The sequence below is a fragment of the Callionymus lyra genome, chromosome 7, assembly GCF_982586985.1.
Source record: "Callionymus lyra chromosome 7, fCalLyr1.hap1.1, whole genome shotgun sequence".
Classification (NCBI taxonomy): domain Eukaryota; kingdom Metazoa; phylum Chordata; class Actinopteri; order Syngnathiformes; family Callionymidae; genus Callionymus; species Callionymus lyra.
The window spans coordinates 20,222,300-20,235,587 of NC_141824.1; the positions used below are offsets into that span (position 1 = coordinate 20,222,300).

The window sequence follows — 13,288 nt, forward strand, 5'->3', positions numbered from 1 at the left end:
ATAATAATGCCCCTAGAATCTTTTAAAAAATCTCTTTTAAAAAGATCTTTTTGATTTTTTTTTTAGTTTATTTTCATGTCTAAACAAGAAGGATCTGTCTCGCCTGCAGTTAATACAAAACTCTGCAGCGAAAATTCTGTCCGGCTCTAGTAGAAGAACTCACATTTCTCCGATCCTTAAAACTCTGGCTGCCAGTTTCTTTTAGGATCAATTATAAAAATCTGGTTCTTACTTTCAGATCTATTCATGGTCAGGCTCCTCCTTACATCACTGATCTGATCCAGCCTTACACCCCAGCTCTAGCTCTGAGGTCTGTGGATCAGAATCTTCTGATGGTTCCTGAACACGCTTCAGGACCAGAGGAGAGAAATCCTTCCAGACTGTTGCTCCTAAGCTTTGGAACGATCTTCCTCTCCCTCTGTGTTTGATGATCTACTGACTCCTTCAAGAAACATCTTAAGACGTTTTTATTTGTGCAGGCTTTTCCTTGACTGAGACTCCTGTGTTTGTCTTGGTGTTGTCTTGACCTTTTAAGTATATATTTTTATTGAGTATTGTTTTGACTGTTTAAGCACTTTGTGACCCTGGTTTGGAAAAACGCTCTATAAATATAAATTACTTATTTACTAAAATTGAATTTATTTATCAATTAATATCTAAAAAGGTAATAATGCCCCTCAATAAATCTTTATGTGAATTCCATATAGGAAAAATACACATACAAACTTTTAAAAGCAACTAATGTGGCACTAGTTCTGGCTTTTCAGATGTGAATTTTTATTATATATATTTTTTTTATTTTGTGTTTGAAAACAATTTTCCAGATCAACAACGCACCTGGTAAGGTCCGAGGAGAAAGTTTAAAATCCGAGGAAAAGAATGGACCCTTTAAGGGGGTCAAATAGAATGACTTTATGTGACATATGTGGCCCCCGGGGGCCACAGACTGGACGCATGACGTACAGTGTTACAAACAAACACACACACACACACACACACACACACACACACACACACACACACACACACACACACACACACACACACACACACACACATACACAATGGAGTTCTTGTGATCTCTGTGCAAATACAAGTATCCTCCCATCCTTACCATGCGAGACCTAGCAGAATATTTTATTTCCTTCAAATGTATATATACTTATTTATATATGTATGTATATATATATGTTTATACTGTGCACTTTTGTTGGGGGTACAAAGGAAGGATTTCATGGTACGTAGTACCTATAAGTAAGTAAGTAAGTAAGTAATTTTTATTTATCAGTTTTATCTTGACCTTTAAAGTATATACTTTATTGAATATTGTTTTGATTGTTTAAGCGCTTTGTGACCCTGGTCTATGACAATAAACGCTTTGAATCTTGAAGATGACTTTAGATCAGACAAAAGTGACCTTTGACCTGTGTTTTTTTATTTAAGATCAAAGACAAAATAGTTTTACTTTTGAATTTAGTTCTTTTGTTTCAGTTGAAGAAGCGTCTCTAAACCAACAGTGATCTCTGGTTATTTATTAACGCTGACTCGACTGAGCAAAAACAAGTCCAGGAAGTCTGTCCCTACAGCAGGATGCTCTCGTGAACCCTCCCACGGTGGGAGGGGAGCCAGGCTTCAAGTTCGCTTCGGGACCACCCTCTCTCAGGAGCTCCCGCGACGACCAGAAGGAAAAAGGGAAAGTGGAGCCACTCAGCGAGAGGAGGAGGATCTCGTCGACCATGCTCTCCTTCAGCAAGTCGTGGCTGCTGCTCACGGGCTTCGTGCTCTTCTACGTCATCTACCTGCTGATGGGCGCCATGGTCTTCTCCAGCATCGAGCGGCCCGAGGAGGAGAAGATGCGCCGCGACCTGGAGCTCCTCAAGCAGGGCTTCCTCAACCACAGCTGCGTGTCCGGCGCCAGCCTGGACCTGTTCCTGGAGAAGGTCCTGCGGGCGCAGAAGCGCGGCTTGTCGGTGCTGAGGAACGCGTCCGGAGCCTCCAACTGGGACCTGATCTCGTCCATGTTCTTCGCCAACACTCTGGTCACCACCGTGGGTGAGTTCCCGAGAACACGGTGACCCTAAACCCGCGACCTTTAGCCTTGTTGTTTGTCTCCAAAGTTGGTTGTTTGCGTTTTGAATTAAAGCGTCGACATTAAACTGTTTTATATTTAAAGTAAATACTTTTAAGCTGCTCTTAGCATCAGCCAGAACTAGCATAGCCATTCTTTTGAGCGACAAAACTGCATTTATTGTTTTAAAGTCACTGGTGACATCATCCATAATCCAAATATTTGTCTTTAGCTTCAGTGCTGACTTTTGAAAAGTTGAAAAAACACTGTAGTTAAACTGAGAGTCATGGTGGTTACAAACTGAGGCTTGTTTTCTTTGGCAGCTGAAAGGTTGTAACCTTTGATTAAAAAAAGATGTGGATTGTATTGTGTTTCAGTTCGTCCACCAATGAATAAGTCTCTCTTTTATACACATTTTTATCATTATTTACTTACACTTTAAATGTGTTTGTGGATGATATGTAAGCTGTCTTGTTTTGTTCTCTAAAAATACCTTTTGATTCCAGTACTGTCTCGTGTTTTTCTAGTAAAATCATTAAAGTGTCTTCTTGTATAAAGGATGGTTGACCTGGTGTCTCCGTTCAAAGTGAAACCGTGTCACTCACAAGACGTCTATAAACTCGACAGTTGCCTCAGTTGAAACCACAAGACTTCAGTTTCAAGTGTGTGTCAAGTTCATTTCCTCTTTCAGTTTTTAATGTGAAGCAGGAAATGTCCAGCGAGACTTCGAGGTTCAGGATCCTTCTTGATGACGTGACCGTTGAGTCAGGAGGTCACGGTGAAGGTACCTCGTATGGTTCAGCTCCAGGGAATGACATAGCTCCTTCAACAGAGACTTGGAGTGTAGCTTTGTTGCATTGTTTTCATTACGAAGTCAAATTAAATGTAACACTCTCCACTTTTTCAAGTTTACATCAGAAGATCTCACCAATAGGTTGATTGAAATAAATCTGAAAAGGGATTTTTGAAGTTTTGTCTTTGAATGATTTTAAGGGTTGTGTATATTTGGATGTTTTTGTCCATTAGGAAAAAATAATCCCAGATCGCCGTAACTTTAATCTATCTAACTTTAAAGTAATTTAAAAGCGGTAACTTTTAAGTACTTCAAATGTATACCTTTTTTTTAACCCATCTTCTAAATGACCACGAATGGCCGTCAGAGTTGAGGTGATGATGTGGAATCTTGAAGTTATTTTAATACTCTTGACGGGTTGATAAATTGGCACTTTCCTTTTTTCCTCGTTTCTGAGAGCTTTGATCACAATCTGTCCTCAGTGAGTCCCTATATATCAGTCATGGGGATTAGATTTGCCGTCTTTATTGGATTTCATAGTAGCTCTAGTATAAACAACACACCCTGGACTGAACACACACGTGGCAGATGGAGAATTCCAGAGCAAACATGCATGTGAAGATGGATTTATTGTATTCTTTAATGGGGATGTGCTTACGTTTTAGGAACAGGATCTCTAAAGGGGAGGTTAGACTGGCTGTTGAGTTCGAAGAAAAGCTATACACAGTCAAAATACACACACAAATGACTTGCTTACATTTTAAAACTCAAAGCTTAGGATCAACAGCTTGGAAGGATTTCTCTCCTCTAGTCCTGAACCATGTTCAGGAGCCATCAGTAGATTCTGATCCACAGACCTCAGAGCCCGAGCTGGGGTGTAAGACTGGATCAGATCAGTGATGTAAGGAGGAGCCTGACCATGAATAGATCTGAAAGTAAGAACCAGAATTTTATAATTGATCCTGAAAGAAACTGGCGGTCAGTGAATAGTTTTAAGGATCGGAGAAATGTGAGTTCTTCTACTAGAGCGGGTCAGAATTCTCGCTGCAGGGTTTTCTATTAAATGCAGGCGAGACGACGACTCCTTGTTTAGACGCCAAAATATACTGTTACAATATTTCCAGAAGACACAAATGGATTATAAGCTCCATATCCAGACCTTTTCTCAGTTGAAGGAAAACGTTTCTGGTCAGATTTCTGCAGTGTTAAACTAGAGACATGTCCTTGTCAAATACAACACCCAGGTTTCTCAGGCTCAGTTTGACAGAATGACCTAAGTCACCCAAGTATTGACTCAACCCTGGAACTCATCAGGTGCAATAACCAGAGTTTCAGTTTCACATTTAGCTGCAAAGTGTTTTCACTCAACCATTGTTTGATTTCTAGCAAGTTTGTCCTAGTCTTCTCTTTGAAATACCATATTTATTTAAGTTCTTTTGTTGTCAAATATACATGTATCAAGACATACAGAATAGATGAAATTTTAGTCCTCTCAGACCCATGATGCAGAACATGAAGTAGACATTGTTGAAAGGACATTAAAAAATAATAGTAATACTTATAATAAGAAAACCAACAATACTTAAATAATCAATTAATAAACAGAATATCAACAAAGAACAAAGTTCAGGCACAGGTAGTGCGTGCGGAGGTGAGAGTGATGGTAGGACAGGGAGGGAGTTTGTAGGTGTTTAGAAAAGTGTATTTTCTAAAGGAGAACTTATTTATTTTCAATACCGTGTCTTTACTGCGCATCGTCATTTCAGTTCATATCAGTTTATTACCCGTGAAGTCATGACGTGCTGTCACCATGACGAAAATACTCCTGACAAGCTCATGTTTTCAAGGATAATCGTTTGAGCACAGTGTTCAGACATGAGTGGAATTAACCTTAAGGGAATTGTGACGACACCATCTAATTCTAAGTATAAAGAACATGGAGCAAAGTAAAGGATATAAAGACTAACATGTAATATCGTCATCTTTTCACTTCACTCCTGCCCCCAAACTCAGAATTAAACAGTCTAATAGCACGAGGAATTAATGAGTCCCTGAGTCTATTAGTGTTGCATCATGGGAGGAGCATTCGTGCACTTCATCTGCTATTCTGTTCACTGATGACAGTGTTGAGAGGATGACTGTCATCATCCATGATGGACAGTAGTTTGTCCAGAGATCTCCTCTCAGTAACTGTCACCAGTGAGTCCAGCTTCATGCCAACCACAGAGCTCCTGTCCAACCTGTTGACACTCTTCTTGGACACATTCCCACCCCAACACACCACAGCATGAAACAGGACAGAGCTAGAGCTCTTATGTTTCACAGCCCATTTCTTAACAATCATACAGCTCTCAAAAATTAAACTTCACGACAGAATTGTAATCGTGACGAAAGATATTTGGGACTAGAACAATATTAAGTTGCCGTTGTCACAGTTTGTGACCAAAAATATCCATTAAAATCATTAAGCAAGTTGAACGAAAGCATAAAACCAAAGAGCTTCATTCACTGTTGTGTGGTTGCACCGTGACATCGATCGTCTGGAGAGTGAAACTAACTAGTGACTGCTGAAGTGGCTGCTTGTGTCACGCTCCATAGTCTTATCTGGAGTGAAGCTTAGTCTCACAATTCTCTCCACATTCAAGTCTGGTTCTTTCTCTGACTTCTGACGTTTGTCTGTGTGCGTCCGTGACCGGCTGATGTTCAGACGACTCAACGCCTCGGCCAGTGGACGAGGGCGTGACTCACACCACGACTATCATTTTGTCACCTTCCCTCCGAAGCCTCGTCCTCGACCTTAACCAGAGCTTGAAGAATTGTCCACAATTGCAGCGTAAAACTTAGTCTCACGCAACATGACAATCCCTTATCACAAGGTCACGAAGAGATTTACAGGACGGAAATACAGTTACAAGGTAAAATTTCAATAGTCTCATTGTACCTAAATCAGACCTGAGAAAATGGAGGCCTGGGGGCCTCCGAAAATCCGATCATGTAAAAAAACAAAACATCTAATTTGTTAAAGTTAGTTGTTTGGTTGCTTCATTTTCTTTTTCTTCCTTCCGTTTCGTCAACTTTCACTTGTTTATTTTGTGTTTTTCTTTCAACACACCTTGAAATGTTTTCATTTTTCTTAAGTTAGTAACATTTTATTGCCAAATTCATGGATATGAAAAAATTATTTATAATAATTTGTTTGTCCGCCATGTTGAGGCTTTTGTCTTGAGGTTTGACAGCTCCGTCTTTAGGTCACATGTCGACACGCGTTGACAATGTGACGTTAAACATGTGATGGGGTGACGTGACACGCTAGTGTTATAGCGAACATCTCTGTAGCAGATTCCTGACCTGGATCAAATCGATCTCTTGAGTCTTTCTTTTGTGTTCTTGAGGAGAACGACAAGCACAGCAGCTGATTTTCTGGTTTCTATGGAGGATATTTCAAATGCTAAAAAGGGTCAAAGGTGGAAATGAGGCTTTTCAATTGATTCTCTAGTGTTGCTGATTGGTTTAATGACTTGAGTCATAAAGTATTGATCACGTATCGTCCCTCAGGCTACGGTCACATCGTTCCTCTGACCGACGGCGGGAAGATCTTCTCCATCGTCTACGCTCTGATCGGGGTCCCCTTCACCATGCTGGTGCTCACGGCCTGCGTCCAGAGACTCATGTACCCGCTGGTCTACGTCCCCGTCAGCTTCCTGCACCGGTCCGGTCTGGAGCCTCGCCCGGCCACCATCGTCCACTTCACGCTGCTGCTCGTGGTGCTGGTGCTGTGTTTCTTCTTGTCGCCCGCGGCCGTCTTCAGCACGCTGGAGTTCTCCTGGACCTTCCTGGACGGCGTCTACTTCTGCTTCATGTCCCTCTGCACCATCGGACTGGGAGACTTCGTCCCCACCATACAGCCGGGTCAGCGGTTCAAGGCTCTGTACCAAGTAGGAGTCATGGGTGAGTCTCTCGAGTCCATAGCTCTCACGTGACCTGTGGTGACCCCTCTCTCCTCTCCCTGCAGTCTACCTCTTCACGGGTCTGATGATGATGTACCTGCTGCTCAGAACCTTCCACATGCTGGCCGACCTGCACGGACTCACCACCTACCTGCAGCTGCCGCGCTGCGATGACTCGGACCTGGACGAGGAGCACACGCCCATCCTGGAGCAGGAGAAGCAGGACCACGAAACGGAGAAGTCCGCCAGCAGGCCTCTGGACCCGGGTTCTCAGCCCTCCTACAACACCATCAGCAAGGGCTAAACAAGACCTTCCACGAGACGAGACCTCTGATCTTGGCCCCGCTCCAGCAGTTGGATCGAGGGACACACCAGGAGGATTTTCACTTTACAATCGAGAATCCTGGTCACGGCTGCAAACTCATGGACCAGTGTGGACCTCTACCGGAGTCTGGAGTCTTCCCAATGAGTAGGCGGAGAAGAAATATGGAACTAAAGAAACTTATCTTTCAGGTGTCGACATAACAAGGGGGGAAATCTCTTTTTGGACTTTGGATCTGCTGCAGGAACTAAAGGTCAAATCTTCTCAGTTGCTTTTTAATCTCACTAAAGGCACAAACTCCACAGTGAAACGTTAAAGACTTCGACAGTTTTCTTCTTGATCTCTCAAGTGGATTTTGTTACAACAAAAAAAGTGTGTATATATATATTTCGCCAAGATTTTGTAAGAACATAGTTTTGATGTTTTGGAGGGAGAGTCGCATGATGCACCTGACTGTGTTTTTAAGAATGGATTCCCAGATTCTCTGACACTCAGATTGCACTTTAAAAGTAAACTATAATTAAAGCATCAAACATTCAGTCCAGATTGTCTTGAAGTTGTTTATTTGTATTGTATTAAAATAAAGTATATTTCTTCGTGGTTAGTTCTCACTTGCTTCACTCATGATAAGCTGAAACCTTTGAAAAAGTCTGTAAAAATTTAAAACAAAAATAAGGATTATAATTTAAACTCCGTTAACTTTTTTCTCTTGAATTTTAAAATGACATGATACACAAAAAGTGAAGTATCTGTGGAACCCTGATTATTCAACTAATTTCCCGCATTTCAGTCGGAAAGAAACAGCGCCACCTTTTGGTTCAGCATTGGTAGTAAAGATCGTTCCCTGATTACAATTGAAGGAAAAAAACTCATTCGGAATAAACATTTGAATTGAAACGTTTATTGTACATTTTTCATATAAATTTACAGAGGAAACGCTTGAAGTTTTCACATTTTGACAAAAGGCATCTTGGAACAAAAAGTTCCCGAAACAATTGACTAGTTGGAAAAAAACAATTTTAATGTCATTTATTGAATGAAAACTGCTTGTATAAATAGTTGACAGACATCATTGCAGAGGACATTTAAAATGTTTTAAATATGATCCAGTTGGATCGACGTGAAAAGTCACTGCAGAGAAATGCTGCAAAAATACTCGTACAAAAAAATATATAAACAAACGAGGTGACGACACACAGGTGACCCCTGTAACCTTAGTTTGATGGGATCTAATCCCAAAATGGCAGTTTAACATTTAGTCTTCTGGTCAAAGAAGAAAAATATGTGATGACTTAAAGCCTTCATCAGGGCTCTCGAGCACCACCTACTGCATATTCTAAGCACCTGCAGTCGTAATTTCCTACAAGTGGACAATACATACACAAAACCCTGACCTGTTGTGCAGCAGTGTTCCGATCTTTTACTTCATCAAAAAGTAAATGTATTGTCAGACATGTGACCGTTTCACTTTATTTCAGTCGAGACCACCCGTGGGAGAAGAGCATCTCCAGCGGGTAGTTATCGTGCAAAACGAGGACACCGGTGGCGTGAAGCTGAGGTCGTGGCTCGGTGCTGCTACGACTCTTGGTCAGACCTGACGTCTCAGCCCTGGTAGTGATTCAACCATTGTAGCGACAGTTTTAGACAAAAAGTGTAAACAATACTGCATTGACGCGCTTCAGTCCCACAGCTGACAGGGACGTGCAGACGGACCACAGGTTTAAATACAGTCCTGCAGACGAGCCGCAGGACCAACAGTCTCTGTGGCTCAGGAGTTAAAACATGGATACTAAAGTCTCTTCACAATGTTAAAATAGTCAAAATTGTCTTTAAAAATTTGCGGTTCACTTTAGGTCCTCCTGGAAGGTCATCAAGACTCAACCAGGATCTCCATCAGGTGGTCCAGATCGAGACCCTCCCTGAGTGGACTCTGACTTGAGAAGGACTGCACGGGCGAGGCGAACGAGGAGAAGGACGGAAGGCACTTGGTGGACTGGGATGAAGACGGGTATGTTGGAAGGTACATGAGGAGGTCCTCTCCAGATGCTCTCAGGCCCAGGACCCCCATGTCTCTCTCCAGTAAAGAGGTGTCTATGTCCTGAAACAGATCCTCCATGGTGACATCGTGGAGGTAGCTGGACTTTAATGCCTCCACACTAGTGTCCTCGTCCCGCAGTCCCCACGACCCGTTCACCCTGACCCCATATTTGACCTCTGTAGACGACTCCAGATTCTCCAGGGACCTCAGTGGGGTCCGCGGAGCAGCGGGAGCCTCGGCGTTACACTCCAGTGCAGTGATGATGGAGGAGATGGCCGCTGTGATGGACAGATCTGGATCGGCGGACATGGACTCCCAGTCTTCTTCTGGTTCAGGCAGAGAGACAGACGGACAGTCAGCTGCGGCTGTCACGGCAACCGAGTGACCCGACCAATGCTCCCAGGTCGCCTCTCCAGAAGAAGCACTGGTCCGGTCGAGGACGAGCGCCGGGGCGTCCTCGCAGGGGGGCGGCGAGCTACAGGCCTCCATACTGACCTGTCTTAGCGTGTTCGCGATCAGCACCGACCGGCGCAGGCTGGGCTCGGGCAGCTCCTGGCTCTGCTGGTACTTGTTCAGGGAGACGGAGAAGACGAACCGTCGCTGGTTCTCCCAGCAGACGTCGACATCTTCCACCTCCTCCTGCGGGAGCTTCCGCTTCTGACCCTTCATGATCATCACGAACCTGCGAGGAAGCAGCACGTTAGTTATCAGACAACGGTAAAAATAACCAAAAAAAATGAATCTGGAGCGAGTTTTAGGTGTTTGGATCAGAACCTTTTTAGGTTTTAAAGGCTTGTTAGACGGTTCAACTTCATCAGTTCGATTATTCATCAGCGTTCTTAACATATTGAAAAAAATCCAGTTGCATTTAGAAGCATCAATGTATGGTTTTAAAACCATTATTACAGTAAAGACAAAAATAAATACTTCTTAAACAATTCTACAAAAAGTAAATCGAACTAGACGACCTTAATAAAATAGTTGCAAAAAGTTCAAATTAAACCGGGTAAAAGTCAATCTTGATCACACGTCTAAACAGTTAAATACCCGAAATAACCATTTGTGTACATCCCATAATAATATTAATAAGTCATTTGATGGTTTCCAAGGAACACATCAAAGGCGACGGTCAACGTTTAAAAAACGCTCCAACTCTAAAACGCTCATACGAGAGGCGTTTACATCGGTTGTAAAAAAAAAAATAAAAAAAATAAACATCTCGCTACATGCGTTTAAAACACTTTAAACATTCAACAAAACACGTTTTGGTAAAAGTTTGAATTGAAGGCTTCACTTGAGCTAACTAGCTCGTAAGTTAGCGTGGGGGTTGGGAAAGTACAGTTCCATGAAGAGGAACTAAAAGTTCCGGATCCAAATACAAATAAATCGAAAAATCGAAAAACGTTAAAAGCAAGAGCGACTCAGTAAACGTCAATAAAAGTCCCATTAAAAATATTTATGATCAAAATGAATCTTATTTATCCAGTCAAGAAAGTTTGGGCACCAACCTGTGGAGTCACTCCGGGTACGTTTGATCGACACACTCCTTAAAACACCGTCTTAGTTAAAAAGCTAGTCGATGGATTGATACTGGAAGGTGGTAAAAGTAACAATTTAAGGCAATAAAAGTGCCAGTAGCGGTGCCTGGATGTTGAGCGACTCTCTTCTTCTCCCGCCTGTGATTTAATTTTGTCGCCAAAAGTAAAGGGGGTTGGGCCAAAATGCATGCTGGGTAATGGTGTTTTCAACGTAGCCTGCCGTCGAAGCTAAATGTCCTTAAAACGTGGCAACGACGTCTTAAGATATTTATCCCGCCAATGTAGTGGAATTCTCTCTCCATTTTGAATCCGTCGCTTCAATCACATATTATTTTTAGCACATTTTTAATTTGTTAATCGAGTTGCAAAGAGTGTAGCTGTTAGCATTAGCTTTAGCATCCGTGAGGATGACATCACCAACGGGGTTAGCCCCGCCCCCACACATTCTTACGAAAGTATGAAATAATAACTGCGATCATCAGAATAAGAACTTTTATTACACTTTTATAACACATTTATTGAGGATCGCGATCCAACTTAGTGATGGCGACGTGAACATGCTTATCGAACGTTTAAAGAAAACTGTCCGAGCCAAATGTCAGTAAACACATTATTTAAAAGCCGTTTACCTGATTGTCGCTGGTTAGAATCCGAACATGTCAAGGAAGTTCAAGTTTTACTCGAAGGACGAGGAGAAAGTCGTCAGTATTTGAAACACCGGTCAGTCAGGGACGACTTGACTGTGAAAAAATGGCATTCAACAAATTTGAAACAGCTTCCTGTACAGAATTTTCAAAACAAAACATACATCGCATCAAACGAGAGAAAAAAAATGGAGAGATTTATAAATTAACTTTTTTATTCTGACTCGTAAAATTCACCTTTGTATGTATACTTAACGCATTCTGGTTATTTTCTAATAATATGATAAATATAATTGCGCAAACTTCACCAAGCTTTTATTTTGAATATGTAACCGATTACTTACTTTTTAATTTAATTTATACAATTTATTTATTTAAAAGAACTACGAGTCGACTCGAAACACGGATTAATATTATTTATTACATTATTCGTTGTAATGTTACCAGATTATTTCATGGACATTTGGAATCGACACGTCATGGGGTGGAAATGTGTCCAAGAGGAGTGTCAACAGGTTGGACAGGTTGATCAGGAGCTCTGTGGTTGAAATGAAGCTGGACTCACTGGTGACAGTTGCTGAGAGGAGATCATTGAACAAACTACTGTCCATCATGGATGATGACAGTCATCCTCTCAACACTGTCATCAGTGAGCAGAGAAGCAGAATGAGTGCACGAATGCTCCTACCCAGGTGCAAAACAAATAGACTCAAGGACTCATTCATTCCTCGTGCTATTAAATTGTACAATTCTGAGTTTGGGGGCAGGAGTGGAGTGTTTTTCTTTGACCTATGTTCTTTGTCTTTATCTTTAGACTTAGATTGTATCATATTGTTCTTTCTCTTTATGTTCTTGTTCTTATTTTATTTTTTATTTATTATTTTTTATTGTTTATGAAAAATTGCTGGCTATTGGAAAAAAAACAATTTCCCGAAGGAGACCTCCTGAGGGATCAATAAAGTTTTACCTTACCTTACCTTATATTAAACATGTTATTTAATACATTTATTTAATATTCTAAATGCTCTTTCTTTGAAAAAAGAGTAAACAGGACACTGGCCACCACAGACTGGTAGAACATGCAGAGGAGCTTCTTGCAGATGTTAAATGATCGAAGCCTCCTCAGAAACTACAGTCTACTCTGAACTTTCTTATATACATGGTCTGTGTTGCAGGACCAGTTTACTGTCCAGCCACACGCCGAGGTACTTTTAGTTGTCTATCTAACTATCTCCACCTCGTCGCCTCTGATGGACACTGGACGTGGCTTTGTCCTGGAACTCCCGAAGTTCAAGACCAGCTCCTTGGTCTTTGAGGTGTTCAGCTGCTCACTCCAGTCCACAAAGTCACGTATCAGACTCATATACTCGTCCTCGCTGTTGTCCCTGATGCATCCAACAATGGCAGTGTCATCATCAAACTTCTGGACAGGACTCTGCTCGGAGTTGTAGCAGAAGTCAAAAGTATGTATGGTGAAGAGAAGAGGGGCCAGTACTGTCCCCTGAGGTGCTCCTGTACTGCACACCACAGTGTTAGACGTGATGTCTTTAAGCCTGACATACTGTGGTCGATCTGTGAGATAGTTCGAAATCCAGGAGACCAGACCAAGGGGGTCTTGCACATGCTGGACTTGTGGCCTGAGATGTTTGAGGACCAGCCGCTCCAGTGTCTTCATCAGCAGCGAAGTTACTGCCACCGGTCTGTAATCGTTCAGCTCACTTGGTCAGATCTTTTTCGGGACTGGAACGATACAGGAAGTCTTCCACAGGGTTGGTACTTTCTCTAGCCGTAGACTGAGGTTGAAGACATGCTGGCAGTTCAGCAGACACCTTATCCATCCATCCATCCATCCATCCATCTATCCATCCATCTACTTTAAGAAAGACCACAACAGCGCCATTGTTGAAAGACCAAAAGTTTTTTATTTATTTATTCATC

At 42.0% G+C, this 13,288-nt stretch overlaps 2 protein-coding genes across 3 annotated transcripts; one reads left to right on the forward strand and one right to left on the reverse strand.

Annotated features, from left to right (window-relative positions):
- Positions 1-1,577: 1,577 nt before the first annotated feature.
- On the forward strand, positions 1,578-7,730 carry kcnk6 (potassium channel, subfamily K, member 6). The gene is made up of 3 exons (XM_087796073.1): positions 1,578-2,052; positions 6,417-6,809; positions 6,874-7,730. Exons 1-3 carry the CDS (start codon positions 1,737-1,739, stop codon positions 7,110-7,112), a joined length of 948 nt encoding a protein of 315 aa, XP_087652199.1. The 5' UTR covers positions 1,578-1,736; the 3' UTR covers positions 7,113-7,730.
- A 291-nt stretch (positions 7,731-8,021) lies between these two features.
- sertad3 (SERTA domain containing 3) lies at positions 8,022-11,459 on the reverse strand. 2 transcript variants are annotated; one of them, XM_087795552.1, is made up of 2 exons: positions 11,336-11,459; positions 8,022-9,850 (listed from the first exon to the last, which is right to left on the reverse strand). In XM_087795552.1, the coding sequence occupies exon 2, from the start codon at positions 9,841-9,843 to the stop codon at positions 9,001-9,003; it is 843 nt and encodes a 280-aa protein (XP_087651678.1). In that variant the 5' UTR covers positions 9,844-9,850; positions 11,336-11,459; the 3' UTR covers positions 8,022-9,000. The 2 variants fall into 2 exon arrangements, with proteins under 2 accessions (XP_087651678.1, XP_087651679.1); XM_087795553.1 differs by lacking the exon at positions 11,336-11,459 and adding an exon at positions 10,677-11,304.
- Positions 11,460-13,288: the final 1,829 nt, after the last annotated feature.